The following is a 21339-nucleotide window of genomic DNA, read 5'->3' as shown; positions in this document are numbered from 1 at the left end:
TATTTGTTTTATTTATATTTATTTTTGTTCCTTTCTGTTTTCTATTGAATATTACTTTTAATTAGGTAAGTAGGTAGAACCGTTTTTACTCTTTATGAAGAATTTTTCCATATTGCCTACTTCAACTTAAATATATTTTTTTATTTTCGATTCAGTTACCTTCAAAGGATCGAGACTGCCACAGATCTGATGCTTAGCAAGAAAAAAAGGGATTATTCTGTTACTTTAAATTAAATATTAAAATATGCTAATTTGCCGATGCATTTCTATTGATCAATACAATATTATTATCAACTATTTCAGGATTGCAACATTATTTGTTGCCATATTCAAATTTCGCGCACCTCAATGGGCCCACCGGCAGATGTTCTACTTTCGACTTGCAATGTTGTTTATTAAAAAAACCTTTTGTGGCCATTTTAAAAAAGTAAAACTTTCTAACAATGCGCCATGCAAATTAGAAAGGTGGTGCATTCTAAGAAGGGTGTAAAAGAAACTAAATGTTACGCGATTTTGATGGTTATTTGTTCGTTGAATTCGGCTATTTTTATTTGATAAACGGTCACATGCAAATATTATTTTTACTTAGAATCCCTTCAAAGTATATCAGCCTTTATAATTCAAGGAATAGAGATCAAAATGATTTGATTTCGGTGGCAAAATTTGCATAAGCGTCGCGCACCTTTCGCTGATCCTTTCTATGGCAGTTTGACTGACAGGGTTTAGCGTGAATGAAATTTGAATCACGGATAAAGGATCATTTACTTACCTATGTTATGTGTTATTTTAATTTATATATCCTACAATACATAACAGGAAAACTGGCGTAAGTTCGAATCCTGTCCGGGGCATGCACCTCCAACTTTTCAGTTGTGTGCATTTTAAGAAATTAAATATCACGTGTCTCAAACGTTATAGGAAAACATCGTGAGAGAACCTAAATACCACAGAATTTTCTTAATTCTTTGCGTGTGTGAAGTCTACCAATCCGCATTGGACCAGTATGGTGTACTAAGGCCCAACCCCATTCTTAGACTCGAGCTCAGCAGTGAGCCGAATATGGGTTGATAACGAACAAATAGCAATACACAAAACCAAAGTTCAAAATTTCTTCAATTTTGAAAAACCCTCGACAATCATGCGTGTTTCACTTTAGTGCACAATTTAACATTTCAAAAGTGCTTGTAAATTAACTTTGAAATAAACAATTTTTTTTTATAATTTTAATTATTGTGAGTGTCATAAGAGCCGTGATAGCTAAATGGAAATGACCTCTGTCTCCGATTCCGGAGGGTGTGGGTTCGAATACGGTCCGGGGCATGCACCTCCAACTTTTGAGTGTGCATTTTAAGAAATTTAATATTACGTGTCTCAAACGTGCAATGTCATATTAAATTATAAAATTCTGAATTTAAAAGATTTAAACGATGAATCGGAACTCGCTTACCTACAGTAATCTCAATGGTAGATATACCTACGATTTATACCTATAGGTACCTACTAAATGAATGGTAGGTAGACACCTAAATCTCAAAATGAGCTTGATCGCTAAGGCCGATATAGGCCGATACATTTATTATTTTTGCTAATCTTTAACCTAGATTTCAGTGGCCCTGGAGGGGCCCTGTAAAATTATTTGGGGGGCTCAATAGAGAGCGGCAAATAATAAATACCTACTAAAAATCTCTTTAGCAGTTTTTTTGTCCGGGAAGCACCAGATTAAGTAAGATTGTGGATTACATTTTACTAATTTTTGCTTTTTTGATGTTGGGGTCCCAAACTGTTGAATTGGTCCGCACTAGAAAGCTCAGTGTTGGCCGACCCCCCACCAGGTGGACTGACGTCATCAAGCGGGTCGCAGGGATTCGCTGGATTCAGGTAGCTCAGTATCGTGATGTTTGGAAGTCCCTACAAAAGGCCTATGTCCTGCAGTGGACGTCCATCGGCTGATATGATGATGATGATGATTAATTTTTACTTTCACACTTAAGGGGCCCCGTATACCATTGATACGGCTGATACGGCGGCGGTAGCTACATTTACATAGCAAAGTTCTCCACCGTATTTGCCTTTCTCTCTGTTTGGTCGCGATATACCTACCTATTCAAAAGTACTGAACGGATTGTTATGGATAACTTAACCTATCGTTCATGAATAACTTAACCTAAGTAGGTACTATCTATACACAGTTTATCTTCTAAAATAGGACTACATATCTACCTACAATAAAAGTTTACAATGATTTTCACGCGAACAAAGTCGCGCTGCTAATCTATCAATAATTGAAGCAAGCGTGTTGATTATGTCCGCTCCAAAAGACACAATTGCTTCGGATTATTTATTTGCAATCAAACAGCGTGCACTATTGAAAACTTGCTATACAATGAAGTTCACAACAAATTCGCCGCGACACGCAAATCCTAGCAAATAAAGCACGCACCAGAAAAACGAGAAATTCTCGTTCGTTTCGCGCCAAAACTCGTTTTATTACCACGCGTCACATTGTGCAATTTTTTTCTAATGAACCGAATCAAGGGGAAAATTTTTGGTGCTTGCAACACTGGTTTGCACTGGTCAGCATTGTTAGGTTTTGAATGTTAACGAATTATTGAATTAGCTAATAATTATGGCTGTTGTAATAAATTATTTTTGTTATCGTTCTTGAGTTTGCTTTTTTTAAATTTAGCATTTAGCACCCAAAGTCGGTTTTAATTAAAACCTATAGAAACCCATGATCTAAATAGGTAGGTATAGATAGGTAGCATTGTACGGAATGGTAAATCTATGGTAGGTAGGTACCTACTCGTACCTATGGAAATAGATTTGGATGTGGAAAAAGATGGATAGCAGGTCAGTATCTAGGTACCTAGGTACCTGTCTACTAGGTACACGCCAATTTGAACATAGGTAGGTAGTAGGACCTATGTTAGTTTTATTTTTTTATTCTTTACAAGTTAGCCCTTGACTACAATGTCACCTGATGCTAAGTGATGATGCAATCTAAGATGGAATCGGACTAACTTGTTAGGAGTAGGATCAATATCCACACCCCTTTCGCTTTCTACACGACATCGTACCGGAATGCTAAATCCCTAGGCGGTACTTCTTTGCCGGTAGAGTGGTAACTAGCGACGGCCGAAGCCTCCCACCAGCCAATTACTTTAGTAGGTACCTACCTAGGTAGGTAGTCTAGAAAGGATATTTGTTTTAAGTACTTAATTAGCCTCAACAGCTCCACAGTACCTACCTACCTAAAAGGGGGCAAAACTCAACACAGAAAGATCATGGGTTCGATCCCCAGCCCTTAGACTATTGTAAATTGTAATAGGTACCCACTCTTATATCAATTCCGACGAATTTAGACGGGATGCCCTAAGCAATAGGTAAATAGCTAGGCTTATCCAGGACTTACAATAGCTAGGTAAAGCTAAAGTAAGTAATTGGCAGTTACCTACCTAAATAGTCAAAAATAAGACTATAGGGTTCTAGGTTCCGAAGTAAGTTCCTACTTAGGTAGTTGAAGGATTTCAATTTAAAAAACAAATCAGCTTCCTACAGCTAGAATAATAGTAAAAACAGATTTATTTTTGTACCTAGGACAAAACCATCATAACGTTTTCATGCAAACATAGCATAAGTGAACATACATATGAAGCAAAACGCTTGAACATAATAGCCAAATACCTCAACAGTTATAATTCCTCTGAACAAATTACACTCTAGAGTTATGCGACTCTATGGACTGGTGACTCTTGAAAATGGAACGCGCAATTTGGCGCCAAAATTCGGCATGTTCAGACCGCGCCTCACATACTCGCCCCGCCCCACACACGGCGGCCAATCGCACGAGTCTAAACACCCTCGCGCCACACGCATATTGATCTGCGGACACAGCTCGAACCGTTTACATTTCGACATATCACACTAAACACCGACAAACAATAAAATGTGACCGTCGCATATGCTAATTTCAACTCTATTCCACTAACACAAAGTTGTAAGTAACTTGATAATTTTTATGTCACTTGCGACAGGAATAATTCTAATAGCCTGTAATTTATAATCCCTTTTCTAATAAGCCAAACATAATCTTATTACTATAGACATAAGGTTTAGTTTTCAATGTTTAGAAGAATAGAACTTAAATTAAAAGATTAGTGTAGTTTTTATTTATCATGGATTGATTCTTGTCTTATACCTATTATCTAAATATTAATTTTAGCCTCATTTCTTGTCTTCTATTTTACTACAGATATTTATATTTTTCAGAGTAATATTAAAAAAAAAACATCGTTATTAGTTTTTAGCCGATTTCGTTTTATTATTTAGATAGAATATTTTGCAAAGTAACAAAACTATTTTTACAAATCTTACTATATGCTAAACTAGTAGCGCCATCCGGTGGCAAAATAAAATAACTCTTCCGAAACTATACATTATCATGCGCATTATCACATACTATTATGTCTAAACTTACGTCGTAGTACTACTACCTGATACTAGATGTCGTTGTTAGTATTTAGTTCTTTATTTCTCTACCCTATTTCTACTCTAAACGCTTTAACCCATGTATTAATCATCAAAATTATAATTATATTTTAGTATATATCTCAATAAATATTTCAGTAAGCAAAGAAAGATTACTATGATTATGAATAATTAAAAAACCTGTTCCATACAAAATCTAAACTGCTAATGTTTCATTTTAGCTACCTACTCCATTCTTAGACCATTAATAATTAATGGTCTAAGACTCCATTGGACCTTATAGACTTCAGCATTCACTTGTAATGAGCACTGGTGCGAATGAGCGTCACAAAAAAATGCGAGAACATTTTAGCGAGCATTAGGCATCATCAGCATTCTATTGAGCGTTCTGGCGTGATAGATTAATTACTAAGACTGAAACAGAGCATTCGCTAGAATTCTCAAGATGTTCGTAGCAGTATTTGGCTCTATGCTTGGCTCGGCTTGTTGTTCAGTTCGAGAAATATAAGAACGGCGAATGCTCGGCTTGATGTTCTGTTACAAGTGAATGCTCAAGTCTATCAGAAACATAATGGTTCAAATATAACTATTGGTACCCTTGTAGATACCTACATATTAATGAGTTAGTGAGCCGTGCACAGCACAGCACAGTGGAAATGACCACTGCCTCAGATTCCGGAGATTTCCGGTGTGACTATGATCCTTATGAGTTATGACGCCCATAGTTAGCGACCAAGTCTCGGCCAAAATATATTATAAAATATAAAATCATATATGAATATACTAAACCATTTATATATGATAAAATAAACTAAAGAAGTGTAGAAAGAAAATATTTATTAAGACATAAAAAATAACAAAAATGAAATATTTAAAATCAATACAATATTAACATACTGCAAAAAATTATTATATTTATAAATAAAATAAATTAATTAATTCTAGCAATTCATTTTACTTCCTTTAATATAGCACAAAATAGAAAATATTAATATTAAGTTATTTAAACTACTTACAGACTTTGTGATTATAGAAGTTTAAATAGGTACAATCCTCAAATATCAGCATTAAAGGCAATCTGTTAATCATAATCTTTTATGGTATTATTATTAACAGATTGCCTTTAATATAATTAGCACTAAAATTTTGTGTATGACAAAGAGTAGTAATATGTAGACATTAATAATATCAAGTACAGTTAGTCACAAATAAATCAAACACCACTTTAACTTAGCACCACTTTCGTGTAACCTAAGCAAATTTTCTGGAGCTCTGTTATACAAATTAGTCAATTCGTTTATTGATTAATAGCTCATTTTCAATTATATTGCAAAAACTCGTAATAGTGGTTAGTAAATTCACAAACCTATAAAATTAAAGCTATGAGGTTGCCAAATGAGACAAGACCCCCAAAACAAAGTAAAGTACATTGATCATCCAGATTAAATCTGATGGGAAAACATGTCCAAGATATATTGTGAAGGTAGAGGTATTAAAATAAGTCTAGAACAATAAATATGCATCTGAAATTAGGTAGGCATGCAAAGTATATGACGTTTTGGAACACCATGTGTTAAGCTGAAGTATATTACATTTCAGATGTCATCGGTAACTTAGGGGGGGAGGGATAACATGTCTTGGCTTTATCTATGACCAGCGCGAAGCATCATCCTTAGCTGATATTGGACATCATAAAGATTGCATCCAAATATTATCATTGAAATTGAACATTAAGAATAAAATTTACTTGGCCACTTGGCCAATATCTGCACTGGCTGGTATTTAGTACACTTCAGTACAGCAGTCCAAACACAAATAGGCCTTCAATCAAACAGGTTCAGGCTTATGAACTTTTGACGGCTCACTCATAACTAGGGGTATATCTCCACCCACATTCTTCGGCACCCATCCAGCGGACTCTTCATCCATTTGCCGTTTCTCTTCCTGCAGCCTCTCATATTCATCTATTTCGATCTGGTACTTCGGAGTGGTGATTCCGAAGAAACTTGCCAGAGACTCTCCAGCGTAATCTACAGCATTGAGAGCTGTTACACCAGACTTCCATGTGTAATAAGAAAACCATGGACCCCATGACAGGCTTTTCTGAAAAAATTAATTAATCTTAATTATTTCCAGAGTATAAAATGTTAATATCACAGTTTAATTGACAAAATATAATCTATACTAATTTTCAAGTATATCTATACTCAATTTGTGATATGCCTCAAGTTCTGAGCAGACTAGATTTTTAGAAAGTTTGAGTTAGATTCATACAAGATAGTACTTCATAACCAGGGGGGGCTAGAACTATGCCCCTGGTTAAGAAGTTTACATATATTTATTTAAAATAAATTAATATTCAATTAAATTAGCACACGCGAAAACTGTTTAGATAATTAGCTGATGTTTTTTTTTAATATGAACAATGGATTGTGTTCAAAATAAGCTAGTGATGTCACACTAAACCTTGAGCGTTACTCACTGGGTCTACATTTTGTTCGGGAGCACTTTGCAATTCATTCACCTTTTCCTCCTCTATATCTTCCTCAACCCCGTCACTGAAATGGATCACTCTTTTTGGTTTGTTGATAGTCAATTGGACTTCACTGTCCTGCTTTACGCCTTCCATGTTTTTCAATTTGTTTTTTATGATTAAAAATACAAATTAATTAATTTCTTTACGAAATATGTATGGGCAAAGACGTGTCCTGTCCGTGTGATTTGACTATTTGAGTATAAAACAAATTTAAAGTCAAGTCTCAAATCACTACGTTTTACAAAATTAAAATTACAATTGCAAATAAATTCGATTTCTAGAAAATTTACAAACAAACAAATGTCACACACACCCATAGAGTAGAACAAGGAACATATTTACTCAGGAGAAGAATACCAACCTCATACAAAAAAAGTGGCACCAAAATTACCGCCATCTGTGGAATGCCCCCATTGAAACAATTTGCCAACGCGGGAAATTCAAAGCTAATATATTGTTTTTAAATTTTCACAGTTCAGCTTTTGTAGACGGAATAGCTTTAAAATAAATATTTTTAAAAACCATTTCGATTAATTAATTAATTTAAACAGATATTTATAAACTCTGTCGATTAATTAATTAATTTAAACAGATTTTTAAAAATATTTATTTTAAAACCACTCCGTCCCCAAAAGCTGAACTGTGAAAATATTAAAAACAATATAATAGCACAATATTTTAGTAACAAGTAATTGTATATAATAAATTAAACAATAGAAAGAATAACAGTTTCAAGTTGAAATGTCTTTATTATCAAATAAATATGTTATGCACTTAATCAATTACTAAGTAAACATCAGCACCTTAAATATAATCTACATATATTCATTTTGCTTCTAAAACTAAATTTTATCTTTAAAGTAAAATGAAAACCAAAATAAAAATATATCTATGCATCGATTGGGTATTTGACTTCACTGAGATATTTGGGAAAATCAAGTCAATTATAACTTAACCATATTATGTATTCATACATAAAAATATAGATTGTCGGGATATTTGTACATATGATAAACTATGCAAACGTCACGCAGTTTCACCAGCGTAGTTCTCGTGCCCGTGGGAATACAGAGATAACAATTATGGCCTAATCCATGATTATAATGCTGTAAGAAATTTTTAAATCAGCAAAGTAGTTTCAGAGCCTATTCAATGCAAACAAACAAATAATCAAATACTTCCTCTTTCTAATTAGTATAAATTTCATAAACAATAAAATTATTAGAATTTGGCTAATGAAAGTAGAAACTGAAATCACCCGCCAAATTTTAAAAAATCGGAGTAAATTCTCAAAATTATAGTGCAAATATTGGAATAACTGAGTTTAACAGTATAGGTAATAATGTATTCACAAAGAAAAACTAATTTAAATAAATTATGAAAACGCATGTGATTTTTAAATTTGGCGGGCAATTTCAGTCTCTACTTTCATTAGCCAAACTTTACAACCTAATGCGATAACATAATATTACTTTTAGGCGAATCAATAGAGCATTTACCCTCTACCTCCTCAAACAGCTCTGATTTTGATGATTTTTTTTGTTCAGTTTGTTTCTTCATATTATTTGAAATCAGAAACCTTTTGGAGTGAGGATGGAACGATTTATACTATTTAACAATAGTTATGCTATTTATATAATAAATAATTAAAAAATAAACACTACCGACTTCAAAAACACAAAGTTATGTAAACTAATAAGCTGAAGAAACATTATAATATTTTCTATCTACTGATTACTTTGAAGCCGTTGCCAATTGTACAATTAATGGGTAGGCAATCAATCGTACCGTTTTTTTCCACCTTAAGGATTCGAATTGTTTTCCGAAATTTATATGGGACCTACTTCGAAATAAACCCTTTACAAAAAGTAAAGAATTTTCAAAATCGGTCCACTCAGTAAAAAGTTACGCATAGTTTAACATTACAATAAATGGGAAAACAATTAATCATCTTCTATTTTCCTACTATTAGGTTTGAAATTGTTTTTTCCAACATTTTATGAGACTTTTAGGAATATACCCTTTCTATCAAAAAAAGAATAATCAAAATCGAACCACCCAATAAAAATTATGCTTGGTTTTACATTAAAATGAATGAGAAAACAATCAATCGCACATTTAGGATTGGAATTGTTTTTTAAAATGTATATGGGAGCTTTACAATCAAAATACCTTTACAATCTATAAAGAATTTACGAAATCGGACCACTTCGTAATAAATTACGCATAGTTTTACAATACAATTAATGGGAAAACAACCAGTCATCTTCGTTTTTTTTTAATTTATAATGATTTGGGACCATTGTCGGAATATACCCTTTCTATTTAAAACAAAGTTATTTAAATCGGAATTCGAAGACATGCTTGGTTTTAAACTAAAACAATCAAGAATGATCAATTAAAAGAATTATCAAAATCGGACTACTCATGTTAACAGTTATGCTTGGTTTTACATTACGAAAACAGGGGATGATTGATTGTTTAACCATTAATTTTAGTATACAACCGATCAGTTGTATACTAAAATTAATGGTTAAATAGGCCGGACCGGTCCGATTTTGATAATACTTTTTTATTATAAAGGGTTCATTCCGAAGATAGTCTTTTAAACATATGAAAAAGCAATTCGAACCCTATAGCTAGTAAACAATAGATAACTAATTGTCGGCCCATTAATTGGACCATTGGCACCGCCTTCAAAGTGATCAATAGATAGAAAATATTATAATATTTACTTTCGTTTGTTAGTTAGTTAGTTTTCTGCATAAGTTTGTATTTTTGAAGTCGGTTGTATTTAAAAAAAAAAATATATGTATAAATAGCATAGATATTTTTTAACAATTTAAATAATTTCGTCCACCAAAACATTTCTGATTTTAAATAACATAAAAAACATGACCTTAAAAAAAATCATCAAAGTCGGAGCTGTTTCTGAGGACTTCCAGCATATGCTTGTTTTATTTATTATTTGATTCCATTATTTCTTTCATAAAAACGTGACATTTTTCATTATGAGAAGTATAGACATAAAGAGACGAATTTTAGTATTCCAAAGAATCATGGTGCAGGTGCCTGGTCCATTGATTATATTTGTTACATCAATTGTTGTGACCTGTAATAGAAAAATTCATTTAACATGACTTTTTAAAATGCACTGAAAATAAATATTTACATAATTATATATAATAAGAATTCCTATTCTCATCAGGGACATTTTTAGTCTATTTTCTGCTCCATTTACAAAAAATCATTTTAGGAAGCTCAGCTGTAACCTTGAAAAGTATAGAAATATGGATATTTTGTTACATTATTTACAAGCGGACGCCCGCTACTTCGTCTATGTGGAATTCAGTTTTTCACAAATTTGCACACAAACTTAAAGAGAAATTATAATGTGTTTATTTCAGTTTTTAAAAACAAAACTGTAAGTGTATCTAGGAAACATGTAGTTCATTGTTATTAAGTAGGTCAAAACTACCTTGTTGGTTCAGTAGCTAGTCCATGTGTTATGGATCACGAGATCCTGGTTCTGTCTTTAAGAGATACTGAGTTTTTGCTTCTGCTAACAAATTCTTAGTCTGGAGTTGGGAAGTTGGTGGTGTCACACCCCGTGCCTCAGAGAGCATGTTAAGCCGTCGAACACGGTCATTATCATTAACATTTCTGATAGTGATCGTTAATCAATCTAATAATATCAACCTAAGCCGAATGAATAAAGCAAGTTACCTTGTGCTATTTTGCAAAAATGCCAGCAGCAACGTGGCTGCAGTAGTGTGGCTCGGGAGGGATACAGCTAGATCTTCATCTTTTATTTCTATCTCATGATATTTAACAATATATCTTCATTTTACAGCACCTGCAAAAATAAATCAGAAGTTATACATTTTACATAATTATTATTGCATGCACTGCACCTGCAAAAATAAATAAGAAGTATACATTTATGGGGTGTAAGAGGGAGGCTAGTACCAGTCAGCCTCTCCAACTGCCAACATCACCTGCACGTGGTGCACCCTGCAGATTGACCGACGAGGCTCTGGCGACCGACCAATGGCGGTTTAACCATTCTGATTCAGCTAGACTTCACAAGTACCACAGACCGGTGTCAGGCAGAAGCGATACCGGTGCGAGAAGTCTAGGCCTGCGAATGACCAACCCGCATGCCCAGCGTGGTCATTTATGGGCATTACCTTGCAATGTATAGTACAACACAACAAGATCCATGCAAGAGGCCTATGTCCAGCAGTGGACGTCTATCGGCTGATAAGGTATACATTTTACATAATTATTACTGTTACCAGTTAAGAGGATAATCCCAGAGGATGTTGCTATTTCGTGATCTAAACCAGACATTTTCTTTTAGCATAGTACTTGTAGAGCTTACTGTCCCGTGGGAGACTAACATTCCAAAGGACCACAGTATAAAACTGAATAAATATTATGACCAACAAATGAACTAACTAAAATGGCTATATGGTTAGTCTGTACGCCGTAGAGAGGTGCGAGAGGATTACCAGCAAAATCTCTCTATAATTTGCTTAGAGACCTTGGTCTCTCTAGAAGTGCAGATTTGGGTTACCAAATTTGGCAGACCTTACTACGCAGGGAGAACAACACGAGCAGAGAAGGGGAGTGTTAATCAATTGTCAAGGAATTCTTTAACCTTACCATTTGATCACAAGTCCAAGCTCTGCTCAGCGTTTTTCTCTCTGCCACGTGATGGACACCCACATGGTGAATCCATGAATTGGTAAGATATTCGTCTCAAAAAAAATCATGTTGTACACTAAAATAATTTAGTTGGAGTAGGGTGAGGCAAGCAACAATGACCGCGTGAAATACAGTTTTTCACAAATCTCCCTTGATTTTTTTCAGGAATTAAAGTTAATTTTAGTGAAATTTATCAATAGTTTTTTCAAGTGATTATAGTTATATACACAATACTAAAATGCAAACAAGGTCTTTTAAATTTTTCGTCTGTCTGTGTTTCTGTTTCTCTGGGATAATCTTTGGAACGGCTGAACCGATTTTAATTGGACTGTCATTGGAAGATAGAGGAAGTTATTGAGCAATATTTAGGCTACTTTTTATCCCAGAAACATGGTTCCCGCTGGATGTTCAAAAACTGAACATCACACGGTTGAAATCGCGGGCGTCCGCTAGTATTATAATATTGGTTAGCCAATGTGGTTTTGGATAACGAGGTCGTGGCTTCGAATCCTGGGTCAGGCTATCAGATACTGAGTTTTTCTTTCTTCCAAGAAATTTACAGTTCTCAGCCTGGAGTCGGTAAGTTGTTTGTATTACACTCCCGTGCCTCGTCCAGGTCATTATCATTAACATCTGATAGTGATCCACAATGAATTTCACTTTATCACCCTTAGCTCACCAACCTTTATTGTAGCAGTGTGGTGGGTCTAAGCTCCATAACCCCTTTTCTATAAGGCCTGTCCCTGTAATGCCGTTAAAATAGGCTGATAATGATGATGAAGCAGGTTACCTTGTGCTATTTTGCAAACATGCCAGTAGCAACTGTGTGGCTCAGCACTGGCACAGCTAAACCTTCATCTTCTATTTTACTACACCTGAAAAATTAAACATAAAGAATAAATTTTATGTATTTTCACCAGTTAAAAAACATTTTTTTTTTTATTCTTTACAAGTTAGCCCTTGAGTACAATCTCACCTAATGGTAAGTGATGATGCAGTCTAAGATGGAAGCGGGCTAACTTGTTAGGAGGAGGATGTAAATCCACACCCCTTACGGTTTCTACACGGCATCGTACCGGAACGCTAAATCGCTTGGCGGTACGTCTTTGCCGGTAGGGTGGTAACTAGCCACGGCCGAAGCCTCCCACCAGCCAGATCTGGACAAATTAAGAAAATCTCAATCTGCCCAGCCGGGGATAGAACCCAGGACCTCCATCTTGTAAATCCACCGCGCATACCACTGCGCCACGGAGGCCGTCAAATAAAAACTAAAAGAATTTTATTAAGTGAAAAATGTGAAGAATAGATTATGAAAAAAAAACATAGACTCGAATTGAGAACCTCCTTCTTTTTTTGAAGTCAGTTAAAAAAGTGAAATAGGCTGATAATGATGATGAAGCAGGTTACCTTGTGCTATTTTGCAAACATGCCAGTAGCAACTGTGTGGCTCAGCACTGGCACAGCTAGACCTTCATCTTCTATTTTGCTACACCTGAAAAATTAAACATAAAGAATAAATTTTATGTATTTTCACCAGTTAAAAAACAAATAAAAACTAAAAGAATTTTATTAAGTGGAAAAAGCGAAGAATAGATTATGAAAATAAAAACATAGAAGTCGGTTAAAAATAATTCAGTTAAATTCTCATCTTGAAGTTTGGAAGCCTTCAATCCCGATTATTATCATTAGCATCAGATAGTGGTTGTTAATTAATTGAACATTATCACCCTAAGCCCACCAACAGCATTGGAGCAGTGTGGTGGGTCTCAGCTCCATAATCACTTTTCTATAAGGCCTGTCCCTGTAATGCCGTTAAAATAGGCTGATAATGATGATGAAGCAGGTTACCTTGTGCTATTTTGCAAACATGCCAGTAGCAACTGTGTGGCTCAGCACTGGCACAGCTAGACCTTCATCTTCTATTTTACTACACCTGAAAAATTAAACATAAAGAATAAATTTTATGTATTTTCACCAGTTAAAAAACATTTTTTTTTTTTATTCTTTACAAGTTAGCCCTTGAGTACAATCTCACCTAATGGTAAGTGATGATGCAGTCTAAGATGGAAGCGGGCTAACTTGTTAGGAGGAGGATGTAAATCCACACCCCTTACGGTTTCTACACGGCATCGTACCGGAACGCTAAATCGCTTGGCGGTACGTCTTTGCCGGTAGGGTGGTAACTAGCCACGGCCGAAGCCTCCCACCAGCCAGATCTGGACAAATTAAGAAAATCTCAATCTGCCCAGCCGGGGATAGAACCCAGGACCTCCATCTTGTAAATCCACCGCGCATACCACTGCGCCACGGAGGCCGTCAAATAAAAACTAAAAGAATTTTATTAAGTGAAAAATGTGAAGAATAGATTATGAAAAAAAAACATAGACTCGAATTGAGAACCTCCTTCTTTTTTTGAAGTCGGTTAAAAAAGTGAAATAGGCTGATAATGATGATGAAGCAGGTTACCTTGTGCTATTTTGCAAACATGCCAGTAGCAACTGTGTGGCTCAGCACTGGCACAGCTAGACCTTCATCTTCTATTTTGCTACACCTGAAAAATTAAACATAAAGAATAAATTTTATGTATTTTCACCAGTTAAAAAACAAATAAAAACTAAAAGAATTTTATTAAGTGGAAAAAGCGAAGAATAGATTATGAAAATAAAAACATAGAAGTCGGTTAAAAATAATTCAGTTAAATTCTCATCTTGAAGTTTGGAAGCCTTCAATCCCGATTATTATCATTAGCATCAGATAGTGGTTGTTAATTAATTGAACATTATCACCCTAAGCCCACCAACAGCATTGGAGCAGTGTGGTGGGTCTCAGCTCCATAATAACTTTTCTATAAGGCCTGTCCCTGTAATGCCGTTAAAATAGGCTGATAATGATGATGAAGCAGGTTACCTTGTGCTATTTTGCAAACATGCCAGTAGCAACTGTGTGGCTCAGCACTGGCACAGCTAGAACTTCATCTTCTATTTTGCTACACCTGAAAAATTAAACATAAAGAATAAATTTTATGTATTTTCACCAGTTAAAAAACAAATAAAAACTAAAAGAATTTTATTAAGTGAAAAATGTGAAGAATAGATTATGAAAAAAAAACATAGACTCGAATTGAGAACCTCCTTCTTTTTTTGAAGTCGGTTAAAAAAGTGAAAAAAAATCAGTTAAATTCTCATCTTGGAGTTGGGAAGCCTTTAATCCCGATTATTATCATTATCATCAGATAGTGGTTGTTAATTAATTGAACATTATCACCCTAAGCCCACCAACAGCATTGGAGCAGTGTGGTGGGTCTCAGCTCCATACCTCCTCTACTATATGGAGACAATGATGAATGATGGATGTGTAGGATTAAAATAGCTTCTATGAAACATAACCTATTTTAACATACCTATTGCCTGGTTTCCATCTGTTAATGCTATATTTGCTAAGCATTGTGTGTTAATATTATTTTACTCTATTGTCTTCTTTTAAATTATCTTCTTGAAATTTCTTAGTCTGGCTTGCAAGTAATGCTAAATTTGGGCTCATTTTTTGTGAGTTTGTTGGTACTGAACTTCTGCGAACATTGTTTATTTTTCAAAGCTTTGATTGCTTTTTGAGACATTGTAAATATTTTTTATATTAAAAACCGTCGTCATGCGGGTAAAATTCATGTGAAGAAGCAGGATTGCTGAAAGCATTAGGTATATATTTTAATTTTAATACATAATAAACTCTTATTTATCTCTCTCTCTCTCTCTCTCTCTCTAACTGATTTATTGGTTCAGTGTAACTATCATGAAATTCTGAGTTTGAGTCCTGGGTTGGTCTATGAAATATTGAGCATTTCCTTCTTTCAAGAAACTCACAATAAAAATATATACTAATATGTATTCAACCCATTTTGAAATTAAATGTCTTAAATGGTGAAGCATAACATTGTGAAGAAACCTGCATAACTGAGAATTTTCTTAATTGTCTAGGTGTGTGAAGTCTGCCAATCCGCATTGGGCCAGCATGGAGGACTAAGGCCTAACCCCTCTCGTCCTGAGAAGTGACTCGTGCTCAACAATGAGCCGAAAATGGGTTGTTAATCTATACTAATATTATAAAGAGGTAAAGTTTGTAAGTTTGTCACATTTTTTAAATGGGGTAATCTTTGGAACTACTGGTCCGATTTCAAAAATTCTTTCACCAGTAGAATGCTACATTATCGAGGAGTGCTATAGACTATTATTATATATTTTATATTAGTATGATACATATTCGCCGAGTTAACACAGTTTTTGTCATACAGGTCGGACTGAAAATCCTCTTAAGCAGACTTATTCGCATGCGCTGCCTTAACCATTGTGTAAAATTGAAATTAATGTATGGAGGCTTTATGTATCTTTAAAAGTTCTACAAAAAAGTCCGCGACACCATATATCTATCTTCTATATATTAGCAGATATAGTACCTTTTGTGTTTTAAAAATTATTAATTTTATATACTTAGGTTTGCGTCATTATTTATGCTACTTAACTTAAATCCTTATCAAAATAAATTATTTAATAATCACAAGGATATTATGGAGATAAGATTTGCCCTTTATAGTATGTTAATTAGTTAAATAGTTTCGGAGATAATACAAAATTTCTAAAAGACGCAGAAATTCCGCTATATGACGCCCCGCGCTTTCAATTACGTAGTTCCCGTTTCGGTGTGAATATGGGAACCAAACATAGCCTATGACACTCGCAAATAACGTAGCTTTCTATTGGTAAAACAATCTTTCAAATCGGTCCAGTAGATCCAAAGATTATAATTTTAGCATAGAAGTCTCTATTTTCCTTTGTCATCGCACCACGCTCATAGGGCTGGACCGATTTTGCTAAGGGCAGGGGTAAGGTAGGGAAGGTATAGGGTAGGGTAGGGTAGGGTACAGGTAGGGTAGGGGTGAAGGTAGGGTAGGGGTAGGGTGGGATAGGGCAGGGTAGGGCAGGGTAGGGGAGTGTATGGCTAGGTTAGAGGTAGGGTAGGGTAGGGTACGGGTAAGGTAGTGGTAGGATACAGTTAGGGTACGGGTAGGGTAGGAGTAGGGTAGAGGTAGGAGATCGATACTGAAGCCTATTTTCTATTTTTTGTCTGTCTGTTTGCCTTTTTTTTGACCGGGCATCACGCTGAAACTACAGAATGAATTCAAATGATACTTAAGACGATTTGAGACCATAATACGTAGAAGGATATAAATAAAGTCGCGGAAACAAAATCAGAAATGGGTGAAGTAGGGGTAGAAAGTTTGTACGGAAAGTCCTTAATTTTTCTAGGTACATTTGTAAATGTAAAATGATAAGTGGACTATTTATTAGGTATAAGTTATAAAACTTGCAAAATAGAATGTGAAATAGGAGTTGAAAGTTGACATCGATTTTTACGCGGACGAAGTCGCGGGCGTCCGCTAGTATGTATTATAAAGAGGTAAAACTGGTGGTGTTCTAGCAGGTAAACTCTGGATCTACTAAACCAATTTTGAAAATTCTTTTACCACTAGAAAGCCACGTTATTTGTAAGTATCATAGGCTATATTTTATCCGCGTATTCTCAAACTGCAGAAAGTTGGTTAATATTTATATTAACACATTACATCACTGACTAGTCTCAAAGTAAGCTTAGCTTGTGTTATGGGTAGTAAAAGCTCAACTGAATGATGAATGTTCATAAATAAATTATATATACTTAATATACTTTATAAACTCCAAGCCCACCAACCGATACTGATAAATGAAGGATTAGTAGGATTAAGTAGCATCTACAGGGTGCTCGGGAGTATTTCCCATAACTCTAGGGTAGCTCCAAGTTCTATAAGGAAAATTAATTTAAAATGTCTACATGTGTATTAAAAAATTTTAATAAAAAAAAAGTCAACCGACTTCAAAAACATACTTACTAAACTAAAAAACGAAAAATAACATTATACTAAGTTCTATATATCATATTATGTTCTAACTGATGATCAGTTTGAAGGTGGTGCTAGCCCAATGATGTATTATTTCAAGCCATGTAAGAATATCATAAACATTTAGGTTTTTCAGACAGTGTTCTTTCATGTAGTTCAATCAGTAAGAGCTTAAATTAAAACAACACCGGTGTAGCACAGCCTTCAAACTGATCATCAGTTAGAACATAATATGATATGAACTTAGTATAATATTATTTTTCGCTTTTTAGTTTAGCCAGTATGTTTTATGTTTTTGAAGTTGGTTGAATTTCTTTAATTAGAATTTTTTATTTTTCCATTTTAGTGAAATCATCCTAGATATTGATCTAGCGCCAAAGGTATGTTGCTATGAGCCGTGATAAAACATTGTATTTAATTGCGTCTGACTTAGATTCAAACTAATTACTACTGTGAACCATCGAGGAGTTCCTTTAACCGTTCTTCGTCTTCATTACCAGACCCCTAATACAGTCACAACCCATCTAGGTGGAAAGTTCTCATCAATACAAATTTATCAACACATGGTAGCTACTGTGAACCGTTGAGGAGTTCTCTTAACTGTCCTTCGTCTTCATCACCAGACCCCTAATATAGTCACAACCCATCTAGGTGGAAAGTTCTCCTCAATATAAACTAGTAGCTAAGGTAGTTCCTATAAGTGGACTTGTCAACACCTTTATGAGAAATAGTCCCGAGCACCCTGTATAACATGTAACTTAACTATGCCTAGTTTGTTTCAGCTGATGCTATGAACAGCACCAATACATATCAATAAAATTTAAGTGTATGTCTGTGATTTCAAAATGACTGTGTTTTCTCAAGTGCCTATATACAATACTGACATACAGTCATACTTTTTTAAAATTTTCATCTGTCTGTTTGTTTGAGCTAATCTCTGGAACAGCAGGGTCATTTTAATGGGACTTTTACTGGAAGATAGAGAAGATTATTGAGCAACATATAGGCTACTTATTATTTTGGCCATTACTTGTTATTTAACATGGGCATACACTCACAACCACATAGACACTGAAATACATCACACTAATATGATGAGTTCAATTGCCACAACTGGCTGTGGCGTGTAGATGCAAAGAGCAATGATGCTATCTACTGCATCACTGGAGAGCTGTTGCTGGTGTTATATCCCTATATCTCAGAGAGTATGATATGCTATGTTGATAGGCTTGGGGTAATAAAGTTAAAATATAAAAGGATCACTATCAAGTATTAATTATATTGACTGGGATATAAGTCATTATCATTAATACCTGATAGTGATCCTTTTATATTTTAACTTTATTACCCCAAGCCTATCAACTCACATTGGAGCAGTGAGCATTTTACAGTAGGTGTTTAACTTAACTTCTTATTCTCTCTCTCTCTTCTTCTCACAGGCAAAACATCTCGTCTTTTTTAAAAATGTAGATGACAAACCATTCATAGTTCAATGTAAAATTTATTCTAAAAGTCCAATGGTCTAATCATTGATTATCTGGACATTACTGAAATAAAGAGAGTGTAGTATGTTTATGTAAATTTAATTAAAAATAGAGAAATCATTTTTACTTAGTTCATTTGTTATTATTATTTATTACAAAACCTTGACAAGAACCAAGTGAGAAATATAACTAAAATGTCTGGAGGCAATCTGATGAGAGAACAGAAACACAGATGAGGGAATTCCTCAACTGTTCACAGAAGCTACATTGTCAAAAAGAAAAAAAAAAAAGTAAAATGTGCAAAGCTTAGGTCTTATAGCTAAAAGCTATTTCTTTCAAACAACCTTCAATGAAAAATGTAGCTTATTATTGGCAAAAGCTTTTATAGATCAAGGCAAGAAAAATATTGCCGAAATGGCCTCCGTAGCACAGTGGATTAACTACGCAAAAGTCCTGGGTTCTATCCCCGGCTGGGCCGATTGATGTTTTCTTTCTGGTCTATGTCTGGCTGGCTAGTTAATACCCTACTGGCAAGCGATTTAGTGTTCCGGTGAGATATTATGTAGAAACAGAAATGTGTGTGGATTTTCATCCTTTGCCTAACTAGTTATCTCGCTTCCATCTTAGATTGCATCATCACTTATCATCTTATTCTATAATCATGTCAAAGAACAGATTTTCGTACAAAGTAAAGTAACATACTCTTCATTAGTCTGCCTAGTGCCTAACATATTTATAAAAACTTGTAATTGTAGTTTCAAATTAACAAATTGTTCTGGTTCATCATTACATAATTATAAAGTACTTATTATAGATTCAAAAATAAAACTCAAATTTTACTCTACCTGCCTTTAGTACATATACCTGTGGTTTAATATTGAACAGTGGTATAGTAAAAAATTTACTTCTGGTAACAGATACTTTCAAATTAGTTCATGGAATTTGCTTTTCTCAGATGTTTATTTTCATTACCATTTCATAATTAACCTTATGTTGCTCCAGATTAAGCTACCTGTGATAACCAAATGAAAATCTGTTCAGTAGATCCAGAGAAGTAAACATTCAGACAGCTGCAGGTCAGACAGTTATTTGGGGTGCATTGCATCTACAAACATCACCATAATGTGTAAACCCAGCATAATTGTATAATTGAGCACGAGTTTCATAAGAATTAGTAGGATTTTAATAATTCCCATATCTTGAGAAGACTACTAAGAAACCTAACTAACTAACTATAATCATAATAATGTAATCATTATCTGATCAATAGCTATTATTAAAGTATTTTATAATTAGCTAAAACTAAAGTAGGTACATACCGGAGACTAAATTTGTAGAATCAAGTTTCGGTAATCTCTGTAGGGTCTTCTCTGGATCATCGGCAGGCGAAGAACCACACTCAAAGCATTTTCTTTTGTTCTTCTTCATAGTTATAGAGACACTTGAACTAACAAAGTCTTATTTTTAACATAATGAAAAACCACAACACTCAGATGAAACGTAAAAGACTTATAGATCTTCTCAACATCAAGAATGGCGAGGATATTACACAGCAGGTTGCTTAAATCCATGAAGAGGTCTTCATAAATATTAACAGGCCGTGGCAAACATTTATTTTATTATTTGTGAATTTGCGTTTTAAAATATTTGGTGAAATGACGCCATTTTCATTTTATAACATTTTTATTTTTTATTAAGAAATTGGGGTTGCCACACTTCGTTTAGAAAATCTTACCCATACGTTACTAAAACAATATTCAACGAGAGTGTCTCTCTATATTTTTGTAGAAGAAAAGTATTTATTCAGTTATTAAAGTCATATTTAAATCTAAAAATGTATTAGATTTATCACAATATTATGTCAGGCGTGAGCTACTAACGATAATAATATTGCTACAACAACCAGACGGTAGAACCGTATGGATGATGACACCACAGGTCTAGCCCCCGTAGGTATAACCAAACTTTGTTCGAGAGTTGACCCGGTGGAGTAGAATGTCAAAATCAAATCAAAAAGAATGACAGATTCACAGATTAATGCTAATTATAATTAAGATTTTTTTCATGGGGAGACAGTTAGTTTTATTATTTTAGTTTAGCTTTTTTATTATTAGATAAGCAAAGGTGTGAAACCATGTATTTTTATAATTAAAGTATATGAATAGTGAATACAGGCTGTTTAAAATACTGAA

The 21339-nt window shown here is 34.3% G+C and overlaps 1 protein-coding gene and 1 long non-coding RNA gene across 6 annotated transcripts; both read right to left on the bottom strand.

The window, feature by feature from the left end:
- Positions 1-5308: 5308 nt before the first annotated feature.
- LOC112051832 (protein FAM177A1) lies at positions 5309-7331 on the bottom strand. 2 transcript variants are annotated; one of them, XM_024090638.2, is made up of 2 exons: positions 7013-7331; positions 5309-6591 (listed from the first exon to the last, which is right to left on the bottom strand). In XM_024090638.2, the coding sequence occupies exons 1-2, from the start codon at positions 7115-7117 to the stop codon at positions 6316-6318; spliced, it is 381 nt and encodes a 126-aa protein (XP_023946406.1). In that variant the 5' UTR covers positions 7118-7331; the 3' UTR covers positions 5309-6315. The 2 variants fall into 2 exon arrangements, with proteins under 2 accessions (XP_023946406.1, XP_023946405.1); XM_024090637.2 differs by having other exon boundaries at positions 6971-7325.
- A 422-nt stretch (positions 7332-7753) lies between these two features.
- Positions 7754-20735, bottom strand: LOC112055006 (uncharacterized). Of its 4 annotated transcripts, XR_008251535.1 has the most exons (9): positions 20467-20735; positions 19993-20159; positions 15135-15302; positions 14642-14726; positions 14201-14285; positions 13142-13226; positions 12525-12609; positions 10751-10880; positions 7754-10136 (listed from the first exon to the last, which is right to left on the bottom strand). It is a non-coding gene; the product is annotated as an uncharacterized LOC112055006 (long non-coding RNA). The 4 variants fall into 4 exon arrangements; XR_008251536.1 differs by lacking the exon at positions 14642-14726; XR_008251537.1 differs by lacking the exons at positions 7754-10136; positions 10751-10880; positions 12525-12609; ... (2 more) ...; positions 14642-14726; positions 15135-15302 and adding an exon at positions 15335-15416 and having other exon boundaries at positions 20467-20733.
- Between the last annotated feature and the right edge of the window lie 604 nt (positions 20736-21339).

This window comes from Bicyclus anynana, chromosome 16 (genome assembly GCF_947172395.1).
Source record: "Bicyclus anynana chromosome 16, ilBicAnyn1.1, whole genome shotgun sequence".
NCBI classification, from domain to species: Eukaryota; Metazoa; Arthropoda; class Insecta; order Lepidoptera; family Nymphalidae; genus Bicyclus; species Bicyclus anynana.
Note: the sequence above shows the minus strand (reverse complement) of the source record. Positions and strands in the feature narration are given on the sequence as shown.